Here is a 24,505-nt window from a genome sequence, read left to right as displayed (position 1 = left end):
TCATGTTCTCCCCGTACTCGGAGGAATTCGAGGTGCCCGATTCGACTCTTCGACCATGCGATTTTGATCTGTGAGCTTCACCCGTCCCTCCTTCCGACTCATCACAGTCATTATCATCACCATCCCCTTCCTCCTGCTCTCTCCTGAAACAAAAGGGGGACGAAGCGAAAGAGAGCTGAATCGCGTCGCTCCCCCCGGTCGGGATCAATGGACTTCCCTTCCCTGCGACTTCCGAACGGCCAAGTCCACGACTCCAGCTCCCTCTGGGTTCTACTCTTCCCCCCTCCTGTCGCGCTGGCTGCCCTCTTTCCCGATCTGGTTCTGCCTGCGATGCGCCTGCGTCATCGTTAGTGTAACGAAGCTCGCTTTCCTAAAAGTTGATCGAGGCGCGCCTGTAGCAGATCTGCTAACCCCCTACGCGCGCCCCGTATGTACAGATGATCGACGTGTGATTGAGAACTCCTGTCTTTCACCATGTCGTAAGTCCCTCGTCTGTGATCTCCATTCGGCTCCTGCCTCCTGTACTGCGGGAGGGAGACTTCTTCTGGAATGAGACAGCTTCGTCAGCCTGCCTGAGGAGAAGAGAGCGAGAGAGGAAAACAGAGTGCAGATCGAGTCGCGTTCCATCTTCTGTTGTTCACACAAGCGTCTCTCCATTGCCTGCGCGATGCATTTGCTTCTGCTACCGCCGCTACTCCTTCTACTTTCCATGCTAACGGACGCGCGACCAGGTCCCCTCCGACTTCCAAACGGATCAAGACTTCGGCCACCACCAGCGCCCCGCCGCATCTCCTCGCCCAACAACAGATCCATCCCTTCCATCGAGTTCCGACCTTTGAAGGCATTCCTATACCCACGGGTCCGATCCCCCATCAACAGCAGCAACAGCAGCAACAGCAGCAACAGCAACAGCAGCAGCAACATCCGCAACAACAACAGCAGCAGCAACAACCCTCCTCATCGCGCAAGCGTCCCTCATCCCCGGCTGCGGGCTCCTCCACGATGATGGCGGCACCGATGACAACGGCCGGTGGTGCGATGGAGGGTGACCCAAACGTCCTCCAACCGCCGGTCGAGGCGACCCCCAAGAAGAAGGGTCGCACCAACACCCCATGGACGGCCGAGGAGGAACAACGGCTCAAGACCATGCGCGATGCAGGTCGAAGTTGGAGTGAGATCGCAAAGGTGCGTCCGTGCCTCCGTCGATGGTCGCGACATCCCAATTTGCTAATTCAACGCGTCGCAGACCTTTCCGACGCGGACTGAGGGCAGTGTGAAGAAACACTGGTACAAGGTATGGGACCTGGCGGGTCATTCAAGCTCTATGATCGGTGCGCTCACCTCATCATGCAGGATATGCACTACGCCGAGTTCGCCGAAGACGAGGTATGATCGGTTCCCCCCTGTCGCGTGCCCACGCGAACCCACTGACAGCGCGCAGTCTATAAAGCTCCGTGACGCAATTAAGGAATACGAGGCAAACAAGTGGAAGGTCATCGGACAGAAAGTCGGCAAGCCGGCCAAGGTCTGTTGCCATCGGATGCCCCTGGACCTGATTCACTCGTGTCCAACCGCAACTCTGGATCCTAACTCCGTCTCTCTCTACAGGCCTGCGAGCAGTATGCCAAGGAGCACTTCAAAAATCTTTGAGCTGCTGCACCTGATGACCCACTGATGAAGTGATGATTGAACTTTTGATTTCTATTCTTTTCTTTTCATGCATCTTGATGAATTTGGCATTCCCTCCCCGGATTCTGCAATTCCATAGCGATGCAAATATCGTCAATGGCTGACGGGGGCCACTGATATGACAAGGCACATGGAGTTGGTGATCTGGTCTCTTTTAGTCTACCTCTTCTGATATTGCCTGGAATCTTTCTTCTGGCCTCTTTTCCCCCTTCGTACTTGGGCGTTAGCCTTCTTGGTGCCATACGGGCTGTCTTTTGATGTCTTTTCTCAAGTTCCTCCTATCTGGCTTTCCCCCTTTTTCTTTTCTTTCGTGACCAATGCTATATGGATGATTCCCAGACAGATTCCAGTAACTGCACAAACTAGCCTAGTCAGGAACCAGAAACAATAGACACGATCAAAGCGGGTCTGTCCTTTCGGCGCATCTCGTACCCCGGCGGAAGCGGAAAACCGCCGAGAAACGCGGGCGATCCATTTTTCCCCGCGGCCTCTTCCCACATCCTCCACACCTTTTTTTCTGCTATCGCTTGTCTCAAAGTGTCGCCTTTCAGGCTATTCAATTAATCCAGTTACGCTCAGCGTCTCCTCCCCATCGGCAGATTCTCTTCCAGGTGACTGCATTTCTCCCCAGATCCTGAATTCCTCATCGCCACCGCCCGCTAACCACCCATTGCTTCATAGTGACTCATCCAGATTGGAAGGTGGCACAGCTCGCCCACTGCTTCCCCCGAGTTTACAAGCCTCGAGTACAGATCCCGACTCCCGCCCTCACACCATCCCCGGGGACGGCTACCATGAAGACGAGTAGCCTGGTATTGTCTAATGATCAAGGTACCTTTCTAGAACCTGCATGAAGACCGGTGTTCGGCCCGCGGGCAAGGGCTGCGCTAGCTTCTCTTGCCCGCGGCCGTTCTGAGATCATACGGTTGAACTTGATCTGGATAATTCCAGCGAAAGGACTCATGCGCTTTTCTGCCTACCTGGCTCCCGGTTCGATCGAACGGATTGTACTGACGCTTGTGTGCAGCATGGCCTCGGAACATGAAGTCGCCGCCATAGCGGCGCGTAATGAACAAGACGACGATATCAAGACTGTCCGCTCGACCGAGCACCCACTGGACTATGAGAACAAGACCAATGCCACATACCCGCCGGAGAATGCGAGTCGTCGCAACCCCGCCGGCTCGCGCCTCGGCTCCCTACTGAGAGCCTTCGAGCAGCAACTTGTCGAGTATAACCTTGAGGCGCGGGGCATTGAGCGAGTCGCGGCGGACGAGCGCATGAAGCGCTTGTCATGGATGTCGTATCTGCAAGCGTTCTTGCTGTGGGTATCGATTAATCTCGCGGCGAACAATATTACCCTGGGCATGCTGGGCCCGGCGGTGTATGGACTCAGCTTCACGGACTCGGCGCTCTGTGCTGTGTTTGGTTCATTCGCTGGCTCGCTCGTTGCCGCATGGGTGGCAACCTGGGGCCCCATCTCGGGGATTAGGACTATGGCCTTTGGCCGCTACTCGATGGGCTGGTGGCCGAGCAAGATTATTGTTTTGCTGAACCTCGTTCAAATGATAGGGTACTGTTTGATTGACTGTGTGGTGGGAGGGCAGATCTTGTCTGCTGTTTCACCGGGTGGCATGTCGGTTGCTGTGGGTATGTGATTTGTGATGCCTAAAGATATTAAGATATTGATGTGTTGGACGGCTTTGACTGACTCGACGCAACAGGCATTGTTATTATTGCAATCATCAGTTGGGTGGTAGCTACATTCGGCATTCAAGTCTTCCACTACTATGAACGGTCCGTATTATTCTTTATCTGATTATGTCTCCAACAACTAATCACTGGCAGTTATTAGATTTGCATTTCTGCCCCAGCTGATTGTTGTGTGCATGCTTTTCGGCGTGTCGTCTACCAAGTTCGACGTGTCGGCGGCCTCTCAAGGTGATCCCCGGACGTTAGCCGGTAACAGGTTAGTAGTCCACGTCAAGCCATCATACATGCCATGTTCTCAATTAACATATATCGGTGCTAGGCTATCGTTCTTCTCCATTTGCCTCAGTGCGGCAATCACTTACGCCCCTCTGGCTGCCGATTTCTTCGTATACTACCCCGAGCACACCTCCCGCCGTACAATCTTCACCCTGACCTTAACCGGGCTTGTCCTCTCCTTCGCCATGGCCCTAGTCTGCGGTATCGGTCTCGCCTCCGGAATTGGCGCCTACCCCGAATACGAAGCAGCCTACAACCGCGGCCAAGGCGCCCTCATCGTAGAAGGCTTCGGGCCCCTCCACGGCTTTGGCAAGTTCTGCTCCGTGATTGTCGCCCTAGGGCTCATTGCCAACACCGTTGCACCCACCTATTCCGCCGGCGTCGACTTCCAGATCCTCGGCCGCTACGCCGAAAAGGTACCCCGAGTGATTTGGAACACTGTGGGCGTAATCATCTACACCGTCTGCGCACTGGCAGGGCGCAGCCACCTTCTGAAATCTTCACCAATTTCCTCGCGCTGATGGGCTACTGGGTGGCTATTTGGTTCGCGATCTTGATCGAGGAGTTCTTCTTCTTCCGCTTCCGCACCGGATATAACTGGGCTGCGTGGCGGGATCCGTCCAAGTTGCCTATCGGCATCGCAGCATTTGTGGCGTTCGTTGTCGGCTGGGTTGGTGCTGTGCTGTGCATGGCGCAGGTGTGGTACATCGGGCCACTGGCGAAGCTTGTTGGTGAATATGGCGCCGATATGGGCAACTACGTCGGTTTCTCGTGGACGGCGGTTGTGTATCCGCCGCTTCGGCTTCTGGAACTGCACTTTGTTGGTCGCTAGGCGATAGTGCCGTATACTGGATACAGCTACGGGGCCATGGGGCATAGGCCTGGCGAGATTAGTTCCATCTTGTCCGGCTTCGCTGGTATGATGTGATGGTGGCGCGATTCGTTCGACACATTATCCTCACATGCTAGGATATAGAGATACTCACCTGCATTTCTAGTTAAGCCTTGCTTCAGTTGGGGTAACTAAAATAATTCTACTTGCATTATGTATGGTCGTACGACATTCGCCGAACGCATCTAAATTCCTCTCCTATGAAACCATTCGAACCTGTCCATTTCTAGACCTCGAAGCATCTGATGTTTGCATCGGCTGTGGACCCCTTCGTACCATCCATAGGAGCATGCTTCCAGAAAAAGCATCAACCTTCCCTGGTGTCTGACACGGTCAACGGTCGAGGCATAGTGCGCTGCAGCCCAGCAGCTTGCAAGCTAAACGGGAAAAGGAACGTGACAAACCAAATTATTAGTCAAAAGTACACCCCCTGGCACTCTCATTTTCATCCACTAGAGAAGTATTCTACAAAAGAGATCGAAGAAGGGCAAGCCAAAGCCACGCAGACAAGAACAGATACAGACACACAGATTCGCGCGCCCCGGGCCGCGAGGGGCCATTCACACTGTATCGAAGATTTTCAAATCGCTAGGGTACGCTAGATCGAGCCCCAGATTTACCGGTACCAGTAGTCAGGCTTGACGAAGTCGGCGAAGGTCTTGGGCTCCTCGTGGGGCGGGTGGTGGTGGCCGTGGTCGTGAGCGTGGTCGTGAGCGTGGGGGTCCTCCTCTGGGCCGACGTAGTTCAGCTTGACGACGTTGCCGCACTCCAGGCAGCGCTCAATGGGGCGCTCTCGGGAGACCTGCGGGGACCAGAGTTAGTGCTTTGGATAGTTGACCGGGGGTGTTGGGGTCCGACGTACGGTCAGCCAGTTCACCTGGTGGGAGTCGACGGGGTAGCCAGTGCAACCGGCGTACTGCTCATCACCGGCACCGTTGACGATGATGGGGTTCTCGAGGGTTCCTGTTTGCGGCGGTATGGGTCAGCGGGCGTCCCCGAGCGGTAAAAACGAGTACCAGCGTCGCGTACGAAGCGACGCGCGACACAAGACTAAAACGGAGAATTTCACGTACCCTTGCGGGAGGCATCCAGAGGACGCATGTCGAAGATGTCGATGCCCTGCATCTTACCGATGAGCTCCAGACGCTCGAGACCGGTTGCCTGGATGTAGTCGGTAGGGATGGTACCGGGCTTGGCACCGGGGGGGATCAGGTCATCCTCGGTCTTGATCTCTGTAAGGCGGAGATATCATATTAGTGGTATGTTCTGCAGGGTGAGATTTGCGAGCCAGCAAGCCGCGTTCGATATGACTCGGCTAAGAGGGGTCCTCGGTCCATGTTTCCGGCAGCTCGTGCAGCCTATGGAACCCAATTGCTTCAGGGAAATGGGGAAAGTGACGGGCTGGACCCCTCCGGGGTATTGGGGGCACGATCGGGGCAATTGGTTGTCGCGTGGTCGGGAGGGTACTAACCGTCGAAGGAAAGGATCTTGCCCTCGTCCTTAACGGCCCACTTCTTGTCGTCACCTATGAAGAGACAATTCGCGTTAGCTGGTAGTCACACAAATTATTTTCGAGCTTGCTTGATCGAAAAAGGTGTGCTGGAGCCCAATTGACTTGGGGGGGAAGTAGAGATAGCGAAGGTCGGGGGAGGTCGGATCAGGCCACTGGAGTGAGGATCACGTACGACGCACGATCGAGGAAGAGAACGGGCGCTGGGCGAGAGTGAAGGCGCGGGCGGGCGAGCGCCTCGCGATGGCGGAGGCGGTGCGTTGGAGGAACATCGCGGGAGCTGGATGGATGGGGTAGAGGAGGGGAGTTTGGGGATGAGCGAGAGTTTGGAGGTCTGAGGTTTGGGTGAGGTTTGAAGCCGCTTTGACCCGTCCTGGCCGCTGATTGGCTGGATTCTGTGCGCCAATGGGCCGCGGGTAATGCCGATGACTCAGCTCTTGATTGGCTGATATTACGGGAGGCGAGGAAGACCATGCATGCACCAGACGGGTTAGGAAACGTAGGGCTTAGGGCTCTGTAGTGGAGGGGGAGGTGTGCAAAGCATGCATCCCCAAACTATAGGCATGGCTTTGTAGAGATCGGTCACAAGATGAGCCCCTGCATACGCTGTAGAGAGGTGATGACCGATTGTCTGATCAAGGATGAGGAGAACAATATCAGCCAAGAGGATTGTTGATGCCCACCTGCAGCGATCTCCTCTGTCTTCTTTGTTGATGGATTTCGAGAGGAGCAATCATCCGTTGAAGTGTTTGGTCTGAAGCGTATACCCCGGGGTTTCAGAATTTCGGAGATAATGAAAGTCTTGCTATTAATAATCTGTCCAGTTTCAGTCGAATGCCCAAGTGCATCTGCATCCCCGGATGTATCAATGAGCCTGGGCTTCTAATGATTTGATGACGAGCAGATGGTTGAATGGGAAACGCATATATAAACCGATAGACCGTGTTAAATGAGACCCACTGGACAACTTGATCTGCAATCAAAGTCAATATGGCGATTTTCCATCATGGTCATTATTACTTTCTAGCCTTATGCGGGCTGTTCCTCATCACCATGGCGGCTGGATTCCTTGAGCCCAGCGAGCTTCCGTTACAAATCAGGGGGCGTGGGTCATTCTCTGCGCAAGGTACAACCCCTCTAGTCAAAAAGTCGACTATTTGCAAGACGTACATCGTTGGCAATGAGGGCTGCCAGGATATTGCGAAGAAAATTGGGATCACTGTGGCGCAGCTCCAAGTATACAATGCCCACAGCTGGCGTTTTGACTGCGGGTTTTTGCGACAAGGTTCATTTATATGCGTCAGCCCCGGAGATCCCCCAATGCCACTTGCCCTCCCCACAGCGCAGTGTGGCCCTCAGGTTCCTGGAACCACAAGGCCTCTCAATATGTCCGACCTTGCGTCGTTAAATCCGTGCTCTTCGGATAAATGCGTAAGGTCGGCCACAACCCCTCTTGACATACTTTGAACTAACGGTATCTATAGTGTACGGGCCAGGGAGTATGTTCTGCTCCCGGGGAATACTGGTGTACTCCACAAGACGTCAGCTGCATGTCGAATTGTCAAGTTTCGACCACTGAAGCTGCAGCGAAGCAAACTTCGACCACTGAAGCTGCAGCGAAGAAAACAGCCACGACCATAGAGGTAACCACAACGAAGGTGATTCCAGCCACAACTAAGACCACAACTCACCAGTCAAGCACCACGTCTAGCGCAGGCCCCCAATGGACGCTCATAGCTTATACGGGCACAATTTGTAATCAAGATTACTACCTGTTGAAAGGACACAAAGACCAGGACTCAAAATGCCTTGAACTTCCTGGAGATTATAAAGCCGCGTTCGATGATACAACAGGGGTTTACTGCAGATACTTCACCGATGGAGGATTTAACTCAACCGCTTGTGCCTCTGGCCCGGTGAATAAAATTTACTCATGGTCGTTGATGGGTGGCACCTGCACGGCGTCTGATAAGTCTTGCAGCGAATCAGGCGGCCAGGCTATTGATATCGAATCAAAGACTGGCTGCCAAGAAGATGTTATGATGACACATGTTGAGATGGATTGGCGCTCGGTTCGGTGCATGGTAAAATGACCGGATGGATATGGTGGGCATTTGAATTGATTAGGCAGTGTCGGCACAAATTGACATATAGTATAAGTCGTGGATCAGATAACTCATATTTCATTTCTATAAGAATAAAAAAATACAAAAAGAAGATAAGACAGCAATCACTAAACAAGACAGCCACAAAGGGTTTCAGCTGGTGAGGTCACGGGTGAGATGAGGCTGAAGCGGGGTAGTTTGAAGTCCGCGTAATTTCCGGTTCTTAGTATCCACGTCCTTGGAATTGCGAACGGTTCCTGCGTGTGCTTGATTATAGGCTCAATAAATATTAGCTCGTCGCAATCTATCTGGACGCACCGATCTTACCACCCTTTCCTCCTCTGCGCTTCTGTTCGCGGCCCGACGCAGGTACTGTGCTTGGTCCCGCTTTGGATCTTCTTGCCAACCACGTCGAGTTACACACAATGGCGACCCAGGGAAAACGCCTCGTGGTATGTCTGGATGGCACGTGGATCAATAGCGACCAGGGCTATAATCGCCCAACCCTTCATGATCCAAATTATACTCTCCAGGTTCCTTCTAATGTGACCCGCCTGTATCGGGCTCTGCGAAAGAAGGGTCTGGATGGGAAGAGTCAAGTTGTTTACTATCATCCGGGCGTGGGTACTTCTGGAACTATTTCAGACACAATTGCCGGCGGGGTTTTCGGTGCTGGCGTCGATGAAGTGGGTGCAATCATGCTTTATATTTGCGAGGCGATTGTCTGACGACCGGTCGCAGAACATCCGGGAAGCCTATAGTTTCATCGCAACAAATTATGAGCCTGGCGATGAGATCTTTCTCATAGGGTTTTCCCGTGGCGCATTCACCGCTCGTAGTGTGGCTGTAAGCATACCTTGTTTGTCCCCGAGGAATGCTAAGACATGGGAAATCTAATAGATCTAGGGACTCATGACGGAAATCGGACTTCTCACAAACAGAGGAATGGAATATCTCTACCCAATCTTCAAGGATTCAGAGAACTTCAGAAACCCCAACTACAAGGACAAATTTCCCACTATACCATTCCCTAACAAACCCATTGATCAAAGAGAGTACAAGCTCCGTCTTGAAGATGTTCGTGGTCTTTTACTCCCCTTGTGACCTGGATTGTATTGACATATTTTAAGGAGGGACTCACCCGGCTCTATGACCCAGATGGGTACCGTATTAAAATTCGTTGCGTCGCAGTTTTCGACACAGTTGGAAGCTTAGGTGCGCTGGCAATTATCTCTGGTGGAAGTGTACAAGATTGATGATGGATTCAGGCATTCCGGACACCAATTTATCAAACACACTCAAAATACCTCGCTCTACCAAAGAATAAGTGTGCCCTTTGGAATTCCCTAGCCACAGAGAAATACTGACTCGTCTATACATGCAAGTGGTACGACACCACTCTCTCAAACACAATCGAACACGCCTTCCAAGCTCTCGCCCTAGACGAAGTCCGCACATCCTTCGCCCCGGCTGTTTGGGAACGGCCTCGCGGTGTGCACACGGATCTCCGACAAGTCTGGTTCTGTGGAGCTCACTCCAACGTTGGCGGTGGTCTTCCCGACCAAGAGCTCGCTAATGTCACTATGGCCTGGATGATGGATCAGCTAGCCGATCTTGGCGTGGCCTTCGAAGCAGATACAATTGATCTGCTTTTCCAAGAAAGTGTTCGCTACTATTACGATCAATCTGAAGACGGGGAACCGACCGATGACAGCCGCAAGCGCAAGCGGTGGAAGCAATGGGCGGTTGATTCCATCTACGAAGAGCACAAGCCCGTGCGGCCGTGGGGTCTCGGTGAGATCGTTCAACCGGAGACTGGATTCTACAAGCTGGCCGGTAAAACAACTCGCACGCCTGGAATGTATCATCGTGTTGATCCACAGACTGCCCTTCCTACGGAATATTTCTTGGAAGGGACCAACGAGCGCATTCACCGATCTGTTCGGATTCGACTCGCTCTCGACGGTTTAAATTACGACGACGTTGGCCTGTACAAATGCCGTGCTCTTCTTCGAAAGGGCCCTTGGCAGCTCGAGAAGCTACGAGTTAGGTCTCGTCGTGAGATACGCGAGCGAGATGCCTATGGAGATGAGGACGATCTCATCCAGCAGAGTCAGGATTATCGGTGGGGATGGGTGTATGATGGACCTGCAGAGGAGACGCCTCCGCAGACCATCTTAATGGAAGAGGAGCTGGGCCCGTATGAGAAGAAGCTTCTTGGTCTGAATAAGGGTATGTTGACAACTGCTGTGGTACTGATTGAATCCCCTACTGATCTTATTCTCGATGTTGCAGGCCGGCCATTTTATAGAGCCATCTTGAGGGATGACAAGCGCTAATGAGAAGTGATAGGATATTGGTGTGATGATAGAAGGTTGAATTCGTGCTTAATATCATTCCAATCCCACATATTCCAGATACATACCTTTATTCACTAATGCTCTAATAAAACATGTACCCACCTTCTACTCCATTCTGGTATATAAGGCAAGAAAAGCAAGAAGACCGTATAGGTACTTCACACTATATATTGAGCCCTATACTCGGAGACCATCTCCACTCTGAGGTGAGCCCGAAGCATCGACATCCTGGGCATCCTGGGCCCTCTGAACCTGCTGAACCTGCTGCACCCCCTGGAGAGTCTGGAACGACTGGAAATGCGAAGCCTGCTCACGACACGCGGCTGGTGTAAATCCATTGCCAACCTTCCCCGCAATAATTCGCCACTTGTCATGCTCATAGTCATTCAGCGCGTGCTGAAGTCGTGATAACTGGTTCAATTAGTCGCCATAGGTTATAGAAAAGACCCAGACTCACCTACCATCTCATCCGTCCAGACCACGTCCTTTGCCTTGAGCTTCGTGCAGTACCGCACCTGCAATGTCCCACTCGTTCGTCCCGGGAAAAAGTCCGCAATTTGCTTCCACGCCAGATTCTTTTCCTCTTTCAGGTCTACCAGCAGTGCATCCTCCTCGGGCGTGAACTTGAGCTTGGGCCCCCGGGGTCGAGGTGCCGGGTCTGGCATGCCCGGCTGACCTACCACGGTTGGGGGAGCTCCCAGTATCGCGGACGAGGCAGCATGGGCATCTAATAGCTGGAGAGGAAGACGGTGGTGGTGATGCTGCTGCGGGGCTGGGAGAGCAATCGGAGAGGGGTAGATCTGGTTCGAAGGCGGAAGCGACGTGGAAGGACCAGTGTGAACAGCGAACAGCATGTCCGACTGTTCGGCGGCAGTACCCATTCCAGTGCCCATTCCATCAAGAGCCAGGGCTGGTAGATGCTCTCGGGGTCCAAGGTGGCGACTCACATTGCGGCCGCTATCGCCTTCGCCGCCGGACCTTGACCGCTTGCGTTTCCTATTGTCTTGCGGTGGCGTGAGCTCATAGCCATAATGCGGCGGAGGCGGGAGCATCTGATGAACCGGGGCATAGCTCGGCTGCGGATCATTGAAGCTGTTGGTCTGAGGTGCCGGATGGGGCAACAGCGGCGTTGCCGCATGAGGGTGCTGGTCATAGGGAGAATGGGAGCAGCCGGGCTGGAAGGGAAGCCCGTTCAACTTGTTCCGAGCATCGTAGGCAATGATATCATGGTCATCGGGCTTGTCCGCGTGGGAAAAGTTGATCGCGAAGCCTCGGTACGGGTCCGCCAGTGTTACGGACATGCATCGACCTTGCCAGGGGGAGCCCCGGCCGGCGACTCTTCTGTTGGGAGGTGATGACCCAAAAAGAGCAAAATGGCGCTCCCAGAAAGGAGCAAGGGACGGCTCAGCGTCCTAGTTCTCACATAAGAAGCACGTTCGGAAACTAGATGGGAGGAAAGAAAAGTATAGCTAATTTTCACGAGTCGGTAGAAACGCTTCACGTAAAGGAGCAGTGGATACGACACCTCCCAGTATCAAAGGGAAACCAGGACGCGGAGCCCACTGGACTGAAAGAGCATAATTTGGGGGGGTACAAAGAGGCAGATTTGCGACATCTGGTGCTAGGGAAATAAGAGATGCAGCCTGGGGACGAAGTCGCATCTATAAGTTTCTTCACCGAGTACTCGTCTGGTCCTGGGGAGGTTTGCGTAGCGGGCAAGGTGGGACGCTCCAGCGCCGACGAAGCCCATCAACCGGAGCGTGCGTTGCTAGGGTTGGGTTTGCTAGTCTTCCAATGGAATAGAAACGTCAGAGGGTGACTGTCACGGAGAGGACCACATTCACATCGATATCGAAACCGGTTCAAAGCGCGCTGCCTTCCGGCCTCTGCCAATAAATGCAATCCCTTCTTATCCAGGACCCCCCTAAACCCGGTGTGCTATAGAGTGGGATAACTCCCAATGGACCGTGGCAGCTTCTCTCCTAGGGAGCAGGCAAGGTGAGACGGGGGTCTGGCCACGCAGAGGAGAGAGAATACTGTAGACCACCACCAGCCTAAAGGGGGTCAAGGTACCGTTCAGCGGCGAGGTCTTTTTCGGAATACCAGAAGCCCAACAGGAGCCGCGAAACGAGGAAAGCCCCGTCAGATTGACTTCAGGGGCAAGCGGACAGTCTGCGACAGGGGTTTCATTCGCTGGGTGGTGCTTCCCCGCTAGCTCCCCGTGCCGGGGAGGGCATTCGAGTGGGAGTTCACAAGGCTCGGCCAATGAGTACCGTCTGGGGTTAGCCAAAGAGGCAGGCTGTCGGACCATTCGCCATCTAGCGGGACTGTCCAGGAGTGCCAAGGGTATGCGAGGATCAATCACAGCAGTCCCATACGAAGCCGAAGAGGGCCGGACAGGGGTTAAAACAATGAATCTCATAACCCTGTGGGATGAGCGTGGAGTCTTGCTTTTTGTCTTTGGCAGCTGCGTTCGTCAGGAGCGGGGCAGACATGGTATAGCCAACCCCCGATTCATCCAGCCATAGGGACCGTCATCAAAGGGAGGCGTGAACAATCTTCGAGATATGCCCTACGCCCGACGATTGATATCGTGAGTCATGACTGTGGCGGATGGGCAATGATGAGCCTCATTGCCCCATTGTCAAACTGTATATTCGTCCAAAGCAGGGAGAGTGGTCGGTGAAAGGAGGGAAGATCCGGGTGGGCGGCAGGCGTGATGGGATGTGATGGATGTGCTAGATGTGCTAGTGGCATGCGGGCCCTCTTAGCAGCGGGCATCTTGTTGGCCTCTTCAATGCGTCTCCACGGGCATTCGGGCTGATCCCTGCTCGCTAGTCTCGTTATGTTTGCTGGCTTGTTGAGCACGGTGGCAGTTGGCGTACTGCATCTTTGCGGTATGAGAAAACGCCTCCCCCCGTTCCCCCGGGAAATGACCGTTTTGGTAACTATGTTTCTACCGACTCGTGAAAATTAGCTATACTTTTCTTTCCTCCCATCTAGTTTCCGAACGTGCTTCTTATGTGAGAACTAGGACGCTGAGCCGTCCCTTGCTCCTTTCTGGGAGCGCCATTTTGCTCTTTTTGGGTCATCACCTCCCAACCTCCCCAGCTGCATTGAGCCAGGATCGGGCCTCCGCCCGATATGGTGGGGTGGCGCAAAGCCCGATGACCTGCATCCCTTCTGACTGGCTTTAAGCGCGCAATCACCTCACGGTCCGATCGTCGGAGGCGATAGCACCCTTCTTCTGTGGGTGGTGGTGCGATGGAAAGCAGATAATCCGCGCTGTCGGGCTGCCCGGTGATCAATTCGATCATGTGCATTTTGATTCCAACCGTCATGCCCATTTCATACCCACACCCTCGTATAGGTCTTGGTTCAATCAAAAACCCATAATGATGCACAGTAGAAATGTACTTGCATAGTGTATCACATGACTCACGTCCATACCTACGCGTCTACCGAGAATTCAAAATATAATTCTGCTCAGATATAAAAGCATTTCGTTGCTTTTCAACTAAAATTTCGCTTGAAATACATGATATTATGATTGTCATCATTCACAGGGAAAAAAGGGCAAAATACATAAGGTAAGTAATACAAAGAGACAGACGCCCGGGAAATTTGAAAACGAAGCATGAATTTGAACACCCACCAAGTTCCAAGGAAAACCCATGATGGATGAGTACATCATCTTTTTACTCAAAGTTGTCCGTCCGATCAACCCAAATATCTTCCAACTCGGCAAAATTCTGGAAGTGCAGGGGGCGGTGCTGGTCATCGTAGAAGCGTAGCGGAGTATCGATCTTCACGTAGATAGGTCGCTTCTCAACTCCGCCGAACGAGCTTCCCATGAAGCTGTAGTTCCACAGGTTGTCCTCGGGAACAAGGAAGTAGCCGCGGATACGGTCACTGAGCAGCAGCTGACACTTCTCACCCATGCTGGTGGAGAAACCCTGCGGTTGGTCCGAGCTCATGTCCTTGTTCTCAGCACCCCACTTGTAGCCATCGGGGGTGAGACCCCAGGCGGCAAGCGAGACAGAGCCGGGAGTGAAGGAAACAGTCATAGTCACGGTCTTCTTATCCCACGACGGGTGCGAGTTCATCAGGCGCGCGTGCTGGGTCACATCTGCCGCCGACATGTACGGGGGTTCATTGCCCGAGACGGTGTGAATGACGCCAAGCGGCTCCAAGCCGTTCAGGTAGTCGTGCTGAGGCAGCTGGTGCGGCAGCTGGACATCCCGGGTATTGCCAACCTGAGGAACCATGACGATAGTGCGGACCTCCTTGACCTGATCATTGTCTGGTGGCGAGCTACCGTAGATGTAGCCGGTGACCTGGACACGAAGATCGGCAATGGTGATGAACCGCTTGAGAATGTTCTTCGGCATGATGTAGGTGTAGCCGGCATCGCGGATATCGTCTGAAGAGACATAGATGTTGTTCGACCTAGTCCGCAAGTTCGAGGTTGCGATGGCACGAGTGCGCCACTCGGTCTTTGAGGCGAAGGACTGCTGCTCGTACTGCGAGGTTGTCGTAACAATGATATCTTCACCACGCACGTTCTGGGTCTTGGTCGTAACGGCGGTGAGCTGCTTGGCCTCCTCCTGCTGCTTCTCGATCTCGGCAGCTTGCTGACGTTGGAGCGAGGGCGCACTGATCTCCATACCGAGGATGATATCTCGAACCTCACTGCTAGTCAAACTCTGCACGTTGACATTGTTTTTCTTGCCATAGTCGTTCAAGATCAGATCACGAAGCTGCACTTCGACCTTGATCCAGTCTTCATCGGGGAGCGAGGGCCAAATGTGATGCTCCTGGGTAATCACACTCTTCTCGGGACGAAGTATGATCTTGGCCTTGTCAATGTTGACATGAAGGGCACGGAGAATCAAGATCAGACGAGAGAAAGCTGTGTATGGGGAGATGGACTTCAACCACTCATCGTAGAGGTTGAAGAGGACCATTTGGGGCTCAGTGGCGCGAAGGATCATATCAGCAAGCTTCTCGACCTTCATGGCAGCTTGGAAGGGCAGCTGAAGCTCAGAGGCACGGATAGAGATGTTCGGGAAATCGAGCAAGTGAACTTCGAGAGGGTCCAAAAGACCCTTACGAGTGACGATGAGTTGTTTCGGCTGCTCTTCCACAGGCAGAGATCGGATGAGCGCTGCAACTTCTTCAGCTGTCTTCCACTTGGCGAGCTGACCTAGACGCTTCTGACCAGCCCACACACTGGTGTGGATGATCTTCAGGAACAACTGCCCAGTGCGAGGGTTGAAGATGAAGATTGCACCGTTGATGGGCTTGGTGGTCAAGTTACCCTCGAAGGTCTTGTGGATCGTGACACGGTAGACATTGGTGTCATCAATGAACAGCTGGATCTGCGGACTGAAAAGCTCGGAGTAGTTCTGAGAGTTGAGGAACTCCTGGTTGCTCTCTGAGGCGTACAGCTGTAGACCCTTGCGAATACGCTCACGGAGAACGTACAAGGCGGGGTTGGCCTTCATGATCTTGGCCATGGCCTGCTGGATCAGAGTCTTCAGACCAGGGAAGTACTGGCCATAAGCAGAGTACAGGTTGTAGGCAAGATCAATGCCAATCATCAAACCAGTAGCCGAAGGGTAGATACTCATGCTGTCAGTGGTGTAATCGAGGTACTTGGCACGAACATAACGCTCAATGTCGTGGGAATCGTAGTCACCGTATCGCAACTGCACATCCAGCCAGAACTTGTTCGTCGTGGTAGGCTCGTAGACATCCTTGGTGTCGAAGCACAAAGAAGGCCGGGTAACGTTCCACTTGTTCGTCGCGAAGAGCAGGATATCGGCACAGGAACTGTTCATCTTGTAAGACTTACGAGGATGAATAGTCTCCTTCTGCACAGCTTCAATGCCAAGCTGCTCTAGCTCCTGGTCAAACACCTGACACAAATCCATGACCACAGACTCGTGGATTTTCTGCCACAAATGGGCGCGGAAAATCTGGATCAGCGAGATCTTGAGAGTGGGGATCTTGCCGTGCAAGAAAATACCCGTCAGGTCAAGCTGAACTTGGAAACCAACGTAAACGTTCGCACGATTGATGGTGGGGGACCACCACAAAGTGAATCGACGGTTAGGAATCTGGTTCAAACCAGATCTCTGGGCGTTGGTGAGCTTCTTGAATTTCATACTGTACACAGAAAGTTAGTTTCTAAAATCCGGATTTTCATGGACTCGGTGTAAAAACGTCTTGGAAGAGCCTCCGAAAGAGGTCCAGCAAGATCATTGGAAAGGGGGGGGGGGAATTAAGAATGGGAGACGGAAAAGAGGTACGCACCTTTCTTCGAAACCGGAATTGTGCAGAACAAGGTAATCGTGGCGCAAATATAGCTGATCTTTGTCCACTCGGAACCCAGCCCACTGCGTCGCATGGGGTTCCAAGCTGATATCCTTGATCATAAAGCTATGCATCTGGGGGATATACCGCTCGCAACCCTTTTTCCGTGCGAGGAGACAAGGCACTTCAGCAACATTTCCAAAAATCTGCGCAACAAGCTGCGGAGTACGCTTGGTGTGCTTAGGATTCCACGCTTCTATCTGCTTGGTCCATACGCTCAGGCCAAGCGATCGAGCAAGCGCTACCACATCCCAGAAAAGCTTCTTGTGCCACTTCGCGCTTTGCGCAAAGCCCAGCATATTCTCCGGGAACACATACCAGCCATCGCTATCGATGAGACCTGCAAGCACCGCAAGGCGAACAGCGCGTGAGTTCTTCAGATAGCATTGCGGAATATGCTTGGTATCAAGTTCTGGGCCAGTGGTGGTGCTTGATGCGACAACCCCTAAGCTACGCAGTGCCCGCATCAAGGTGTTGGAAGACGCCCCGCCAGCTTGCGTGACTACCTCGCGGAGTAGAGTTTGCTGCTCATCGTGCGAGAGATCGCCATACGCGCTTTGGCCGGTTTGAAGGCGGTGATTACGCCGGCGAGTCGCAAGCTTGCTGGGATCGACGTTGTCCGCAGCGTCGAACTCCGCATCCTCGCGCACCTTGTCCTCACCATCCTCATCCTCGCTGTCTGTAAGAAGTAGATCAAAATCTAGCTTCTCTTCCTCATCCTCCTCTTCGACGAGTCGCTGTTCGGACTTCTCAGCAAGCTCGATGATCTCAGGGTCAGAACCCAGCTTGGAGGCGGCCCCGGTCCAGTCTGCGTCAGCCGCAGATGGGAACTCAAAGTCCCAAGCGTCATCATCGTAGACTGCACCGCGCTGATCGGAGGTAGATTCAGGGATTTCATCGGGATCAGCGTCGGTGGCGAAGACCTCCTGCGACAGTGAGCTTGGCGCACGCGACAACGAGCTGGGTGCTCCCGAGGCGGCACGAGCGGAGAGCGCAGAAACGGAGCGCGATACAGGCTTCTGTGGTGGATGGGAGAACAAGCTTGGTCCGCATTCTGCAGCATGAGTGGGCTGCGTTGCGGGCTGCGCGCTAGGTGCGCAAGCCGGCGGGCGAATTGCGGAGAGCAGCGAGCCAAGCGCGGGAGGCAGGGAGCAAAGGGCACTCGAGGCAGCGCCAGCGGTCTGCGTAGAGGGAGGCACGTCTGACTCGCCAAGCGCACCAGGCCAAATTGGTGGAGTCTCTGGTATCTCCGAGAGAACTTGGCGCTTGTGGCGCGGGGTGGATTCAACGCTTGAAGACAGCCCACGCTTTTCGTGAGCAGGAGGTGGAGAGGGACTTGTATGACGCAGTGCTTCCTCCATGCGTTGCTTGCGGATGGTCTGGCGAGCTTGGCGGATTAACGGACGGGTTGTTTCGTCCTTTTGCGCGGCCGGGAACGAAACCTCTTGCGGGACACCAATGCGGCCCTTGTGCCGTGCGACTGTTGTGTAACTCAGCCCGCCATGGTGCACAAGGTACAAATCCAGCTCCGCGGCATGCTGCACGAGGAATTCGCGGACAGCTTGCTCGTGGTTGCTATAGATGGTGGTGCTTCGGCGGTTTCCATCACCAAGCCAGAGACCGAGGAAGTACGGGTGCACCGGGACTTCATGCTCAGGATACTCGAAGCCAGGGGAGCGGAAGACACGGTACCAGCTGCGCTCTTCGGGAGAAAGCGCGGCAAATTCTTCGGCCGTCATCTCAACGGTATCAAATCGCTCCGCCGCGCTAACCTCAGGCAATCCCGTGGGAAGCGACGCGTCGGACGCACCAAGCTGCGAATCTTGCGCACCAAGGTCATGCGCATCTCCCGGCATGGAATCAAAGGTGTATTGGCGGCCATACTTCTTGTAGTCACGCGAGCAATACACGCGAATGCGCGGGGTCGCGCCACCCTTGTTCCACAGCAGGAAGATATTCGGCAGATTGGCGTCCACTCGAATCTCTCCGCCTTTTCCGTCGCGCTCTGCGAGCTTGGCGCGGAAACGCTCGCCTAGGTTGGCCAGAGTCACGTCGCATCGAGCGCGAAGCTCTCGCGACTTAGCAACTGCGGCTGCGAAAGCTTCATCCCTAGAGGGGAAAAAGACGGGCGGATGCGCTGCGTGGCCCTTGATGTTGGTGCGCTGCGTATTACCCCACGCAAAGGTGAAATAGGGCTTCTTCCCATGCTTCACCTTGGCGGCACCTGGCTCGGACGGCTCGATGACCTGGAAGCATTCATCGTGGGTATTCAGGCCGACAGTAGCATTCAGCACGTTGCGAATGGCTGCTGCGCCAACCGGACTCCGCTCTGCGCGAAGTGCCCACGCAATCGCGCTCTTGAGGGCGTCGAGGAGGTTGTCGCGTTGCTTGACCAGGTTGTTAGGGCGATCAGCCGCCGCAGGGCTAGAGCTTGGCACGGGCAGTTCCCTAAACTGCTCGCTGAAGCGGTCGGCATGCGCGTGGATTGAGGGGCCAGCGTAGACATTCCTTGCGCGCTTCTCGCGGTGCAACACCAGGATGTGATTAGGGGTGACGACAAGGTCTTCTTTCGACGCACCAAGCTTGATGCGATACAGACGATCCTCGCCGCTCACAATATTGAACGCACGGCGAGGCTGGCCGTCGGGGCCCAGAAGCTCATCGCCTTCCTTGACGTCCTCGACGTTGACCTCCGAGCCGTCGTAGCGGAGCAGACGCGTGCCCTTTGCAAGACATGCTCGCTCCCAGAACAGGCCCTCCCAAGACGGAAAGGCCGTTGCCTTGAACAGGGTGTGCTCGAGAATGGTCTCCACACCACCCAGAGCTTGAATGACATCGGTTCGGTAGGCGTTCAAATTCCACAATTTACCATCGTGTCGCTGGCTAGTCCACCAGAAGGGATTACTCTTCATCAACTGGTACTGCTTGAACTCAGCACGAAGACGGAAACCCTTGTCAAAGCTGAGGGTGCTGCGGTCCTTCTGGAACAAGGTGTTGATACGGGGCAAACCACGGTCCCAGCTGTCCTCGAGATCCTCGAGGGTGAGACGACGATTTTGCTGCTGCGCCTCCATACGCTTTTGGGAGTACTCCATCCATACACGCTGTGAATCAATGAACTCGGCTTCCCAGGGGATGATGTATCGGAAAATGTTGGGGATGAGGGTCTCCTCGTCGTGTGACATTCCCGCGCGGAAGTGAGTAATGCCAGTGTCGGTCTGCTTGGACCAGCGCTTATCACTGGTGGGGATGAGGATGTGAGAGCCGGAGATCATACCCAGACCTCCCAGCTCCTTGGGCGTGTAGAATACAGCCGGCGGGAAACGCGAGGGCATCTTCGAGTTCAGGCCGATCTTAACACGAGTCTGGATCTTCGTCTCACACTTGACAATGGTGTCGAGAAGGTTGACGGTCGACACAGCAGCCTCACGGTAGTACGTGAAGAGGGCAATCAGCGCGGTGTTCCACTTGTTGGCAATCTTGGTGAAGGTGGTCGATCCGGAAGACATAAGAATTTGCCGAATACGATTGTTGAACTTCTGAATGTCCTCCTCGGTGACTTGCAGGAAGGCATGGGCAGTCCGCTCCTTGGTGGAGCTGTCGACCAGAGACCATACACTGTCCTTGACCGAGAACTCCTCGTTCTGGTTGCGAATCTTGGGGAGAATGCGAACCTCGAATCCGCTCATGGAGAACAGCAAGTTGGGGTTGTCCTTGCTGTAGACACTGGCGAAAGTATCATCCCAGTCAATGGTGGTGATAGACCGAGGAAGACGGTTCTTCATGTCCCAAAAGACGGCACGGCCGAGGTTGACATCGTGGCGCATCAAGCGCATACGACAATCGCGAGGCCAGCACTTCTTGTTCTTGTAACCAATGACATTCTCAAAGTTGGGATCGGGGTTTTCGGTCAAGAATCGCTGGATCAGGTCGCGAGACTCGTCGGCCTTGAACCGGAAGAAAACCCAGATTTTGTCGACGTAACGAGTATAGAGACGGATGGGGTGACGGGTTTCAGTAGCCTTGTCACGGAACTGCAAGAAGTCATTGGGACTCTGAGGAGGGCCAGCCATATCACTGGCTCGCTGCAAGCCGAGAAGCAACAGATCGATCATCAAGCCATAGTACTGGAACACGAAGCCCGAGAATTGCAGACCACGAATCAGACCATAGCTGTTGGTGTGGTTCATATCCTTGTAGCTTAATTGGACGTTGTTCTTCGAGGTGATGTAGTCCGCCAGGTTGTGATCCATGATGAGGCGGAGCATGCGGTTCAACAGTGTAAGATCGATCTTCTCGTAGACCTTGGAAAGCTCGGTCTCAATCATGACGTTGGTCTCACCATCGGCAGTCTCCCAGACATTTGACAGGTTGTTGATACCCTGGGTCCACTTGTAAGTCAGGAGCGGGGGCACCTCGGAGTCAGAGGGCTTAATCCAAGCAGGGAACAGATGGCGCTGCTCGGCCTGGTACCACAGATACTGATCCAGATAGGCATCGGTGATCTTCTCGATAGGCTCGATGTCATAGACAGGGTTGATGTTGTTGTAGTTGTCGTTCATGTCTATGCCGACTTCCTTGAAAGCACGCTGGGTCAGCAGGAAGCGCTTGATTCTTGCCAGTGTTGTTCCTGGAGAATCATATGCCTGCTCAATGAGGGCAAGTTCCTCACGCTGGCTCTGGTTAAGACGGCCCTTCACAGAGTAAGACTCGCGAAGACGCTCGAGGGCCAGGATGAGGATCTTAGTGTCGTGCTTGTATGAAACACTCGGGAATGGAATTGGCGAAAACTTGCGAGACTCCAGCCAATGGACCATAGTGGTATAAATGGCTACGGCTTCCTCGGACGACACATACGGACCATCCTTCAGATAGTTGTGCTGCCGTTCTTGTTCCGACTTGAGCCAGAGACGAGTGAGACGACCCAAATTCTTCTTTGCCACGGTCTTGTCGACGGTAGCACCACGGCGAATTCTCTCGCGGTTGTAATGGGCGACAGAAATCCACCAGTCAGCCTTGCTCTTCACGTACCGGAGAATGATGTTCTCAATAGGCGCAGGCAAGCCAGGAACCTTCCAAGGAATGTTACTCTTCCAGCATCTCCAGGCTTCGGACAAATGCTGCAGCACAATATTGACCTTGTTCTGCTTGATACCCTCAGGCATCATATCCATGAGATCCGCCATCACCGAAGCACGCAGCTCCAGATCGAAGTGGGATTCAACACGTTGCTTGGTGACGGTCTTGGCAACGCCCTTGCTGTGACGGCCCTCGAACTGACGAGAGAGCAAGTTTCCAAGCCATCTCTCAAGCAGAGGAATAATACCGCGCATGAAGAATAGCCAAACTCGCCAGGCGGGAGCCCAGAAACCGCAGCCAGGCCCCTTGCCAACAGGGCCAGAGTTGAACCGGTAGTAGATCAAATGCTTCAAGTCTTTGCATGAACGGATCTGGTGCATCAACTTGTACTTGTACCGATACATACCGGTAAGCTGACCAACGTGGTTGAAGGCATACAGGATACCATCAGCCAGCTGGAAGGCATCGATGTTGCCCAAGCGATATTGGACCTGAGCATCCACAATCAACTTAGTCAGGCGGAGAATTTCACGCATCAGGTGGAAAGCATTTCCGAAGCGAGACTTCTTGCGCTCCTTGGTAGTCAGGGTTTTCACGGGCTTCAAGTTGAAGTTGTAGTCGAGATGCAGATAGGTCAAGTTCTTCCGGTGGATCAACAAATTCAGCATGTTGAAACCCTGGCGGCAGACTTGCAAACCAGCCTCAACCCAGTCAATAGTAGTCTGCTGGAAGAACTTCGTTGTCTTCAAAGTCTTCAACAAGTTCTGCTTGCTCTGAGCTTTTGGCTTGCTCTTGTGCAACTCATTGAGCACATAGGTCTTAAGCAGCTTCTGGTACGACACTCGAACCTTCACGGGCTGGCCTTGAGGGCAGTGCTCCAAGTACCACTGCTTAACCAGCGGCACATCCTGAGCACGAACCATCTTTCCGGACCGCTTGTTGAATGGGTGGGGGGCCCACCACAAAGCGATAGCAGCCGAGGTATCCGCAGTGTATAGCTCCTCATCCTCGAAGAATGGCTCAACCTCTCCAGGAAGCTCAAAGTCATCTTCGTTGTTGCCAGGGCCAAAGATCTCATCCTCGTGGCTAACGGTGAGATTCTTGGGGGCGACGGAACGGGAGGAAATAGGATTAATGACTGGGTCGAAGTAGAATGCGGGAAGATTGGGATCCTCGGTGCGGACGTAAACCACCTGGGGGTGAGAATACCAGGCGACCTTAACGCTGCGCGGTAGGGTATTATACAAGAAGGGGAAGGTGACGCGGTATTCGGTCCGAATCGGGGCGCGGAAGATGATACGGTCGATTGCGTTGAATTCGCTGAAATCTTCGTCGTTCGGGTCAATGTCCTTGTACAGGGGCTCGAAACGAGGGCCACCAGGGATGGCGACATTGAGAGCCTTTGCTGTGAAGAAGCTGTTAAGATCAAACATGTGGTGGTAGTTCTCGTCTACCACATCGCTGAGCAGCTGGTGACTCAAACGGTGCAGTGTCGCCATCTGTGGCAGCGACAGATTCCATGTCTTGTAACTCGGGCCATTGACGTGGGGTGTATCAAGCAGGGGCCTGTGGTCGTAGAACCATTCGTAGACTGCCGCATCTTCGTCCTCGTCAAGCTCCATCTGGATGGGCTCCAGAGGCTCGACATCCTCAATGTTTTCGGACCACGAAAGGGGCGGCTCTTCATCATCAAATGGAGGGAAGCGCATTCGCTTGAAGTGTCGTCGATCACTCTTCTCGCGACGCATGCACATCCACATCGTTGCCCACTGGGCATGGAAGACCGGCTCGATGACGCGCGGAGTCTCATTCACCATGGTCAAGCATCCGTTGACGTGGTACAGCACTTTCACTTCGCGGGCCGACTCCCAGGGCATCGGCATGTTCTCCAGAAGCTTCAGGACCGCATGAGGCATAAACTTCAACGCACCGAGATAGCTGCGCTTCTCGTTAGTGAATTTCCTTTGCGAGACATCGCCGATATCCTTCACGATCTTCCGCAGATGCTCTGGCGGCATATCCGCCTTCTGTGTCTCAACGAATCCGCCCTTCCGCTTCTCGCCGAAGCGACTGCGCTGCGTGCGCAACCATTCATGCTTCTTCTGCGCAAATTTTGCGACGTTCGGGTTGGCGGGCGGCTGGTAGCCAGGGGGCGGTGGTGCCAGCGGCATAGAGGGAGGAGCTGCGCCCCATCCCGGAGGAGGGGGTGGAGGAGGCAAAGATGCCATCGTGGTGATTCTTGATGGGGGAGTACGCCCACCCTCCCTAGACGTGAGTTGAGCTCAGAGTCGCGTCCACGTCACGTCGAAAACCATCCACTCGGGGCGCGATCGTCGGTAGAGGTGGTGTAGGGCGCTTGTCGCAAGCGCGTGGAATGAACTGAGACCAAGCGGGACGATGAAAAAGGACACCAACACCCGGTGATCCTCTGCTTGCTGAAACTTGCTCCTTCCGCTCGAAGTTTGAGGTGGCGGCTGTTCGTATCGCGCTAGTCCCTATCAGT

General features: G+C 53.9%; 6 protein-coding genes across 6 annotated transcripts; 3 read left to right on the top strand and 3 right to left on the bottom strand.

Moving 5' to 3' along the window:
• Positions 1 to 207: 207 nt before the first annotated feature.
• N7482_000803 (SANT/Myb-like DNA-binding domain-containing protein) lies at positions 208 to 1,650 on the top strand (the record flags this gene model as incomplete). Its single annotated transcript, XM_056682928.1, has 6 exons — positions 208 to 346; positions 647 to 1,185; positions 1,247 to 1,294; positions 1,354 to 1,386; positions 1,442 to 1,525; positions 1,609 to 1,650. The coding sequence occupies 6 exons, from the start codon at positions 208 to 210 to the stop codon at positions 1,648 to 1,650; spliced, it is 885 nt and encodes a 294-aa protein (XP_056546534.1).
• A 1,067-nt stretch (positions 1,651 to 2,717) lies between these two features.
• Positions 2,718 to 4,510, top strand: N7482_000802 (uncharacterized protein; the record flags this gene model as incomplete). Its single annotated transcript, XM_056682927.1, has 5 exons — positions 2,718 to 3,339; positions 3,414 to 3,486; positions 3,545 to 3,658; positions 3,722 to 4,094; positions 4,163 to 4,510. 5 exons carry the CDS (start codon positions 2,718 to 2,720, stop codon positions 4,508 to 4,510), a joined length of 1,530 nt encoding a protein of 509 aa, XP_056546533.1.
• Positions 4,511 to 5,186: 676 nt separating this feature from the next.
• cox5b (cytochrome c oxidase subunit IV) lies at positions 5,187 to 6,352 on the bottom strand (the record flags this gene model as incomplete). The annotated part of the gene is made up of 5 exons (XM_056682926.1): positions 5,187 to 5,372; positions 5,433 to 5,533; positions 5,644 to 5,802; positions 6,042 to 6,095; positions 6,256 to 6,352. The coding sequence occupies 5 exons, from the start codon at positions 6,350 to 6,352 to the stop codon at positions 5,187 to 5,189; spliced, it is 597 nt and encodes a 198-aa protein (XP_056546532.1).
• Positions 6,353 to 8,610: 2,258 nt separating this feature from the next.
• Positions 8,611 to 10,524, top strand: N7482_000800 (T6SS phospholipase effector Tle1-like catalytic domain-containing protein; the record flags this gene model as incomplete). Its single annotated transcript, XM_056682925.1, has 5 exons — positions 8,611 to 8,871; positions 8,927 to 9,031; positions 9,092 to 9,262; positions 9,316 to 9,429; positions 9,571 to 10,524. 5 exons carry the CDS (start codon positions 8,611 to 8,613, stop codon positions 10,522 to 10,524), a joined length of 1,605 nt encoding a protein of 534 aa, XP_056546531.1.
• A 198-nt stretch (positions 10,525 to 10,722) lies between these two features.
• Positions 10,723 to 11,846, bottom strand: N7482_000799 (SANT/Myb-like DNA-binding domain-containing protein; the record flags this gene model as incomplete). The annotated part of the gene is made up of 2 exons (XM_056682924.1): positions 10,723 to 10,956; positions 11,007 to 11,846. The coding sequence occupies 2 exons, from the start codon at positions 11,844 to 11,846 to the stop codon at positions 10,723 to 10,725; spliced, it is 1,074 nt and encodes a 357-aa protein (XP_056546530.1).
• A 2,397-nt stretch (positions 11,847 to 14,243) lies between these two features.
• prp8 (U4/U6-U5 snRNP complex subunit PRP8) lies at positions 14,244 to 24,230 on the bottom strand (the record flags this gene model as incomplete). The annotated part of the gene is made up of 2 exons (XM_056682923.1): positions 14,244 to 16,716; positions 16,864 to 24,230. The coding sequence occupies 2 exons, from the start codon at positions 24,228 to 24,230 to the stop codon at positions 14,244 to 14,246; spliced, it is 9,840 nt and encodes a 3,279-aa protein (XP_056546529.1).
• Positions 24,231 to 24,505: the final 275 nt, after the last annotated feature.

This window comes from Penicillium canariense, assembly GCF_028826845.1.
Source record: "Penicillium canariense strain IBT 26290 chromosome Unknown utg000001l_segment0_segment0, whole genome shotgun sequence".
Lineage (NCBI taxonomy): Eukaryota > Fungi > Ascomycota > Eurotiomycetes > Eurotiales > Aspergillaceae > Penicillium > Penicillium canariense.
The sequence above is the reverse complement of the archived record's forward strand: the minus strand, read 5'-3'. Positions and strand labels throughout refer to the sequence as shown.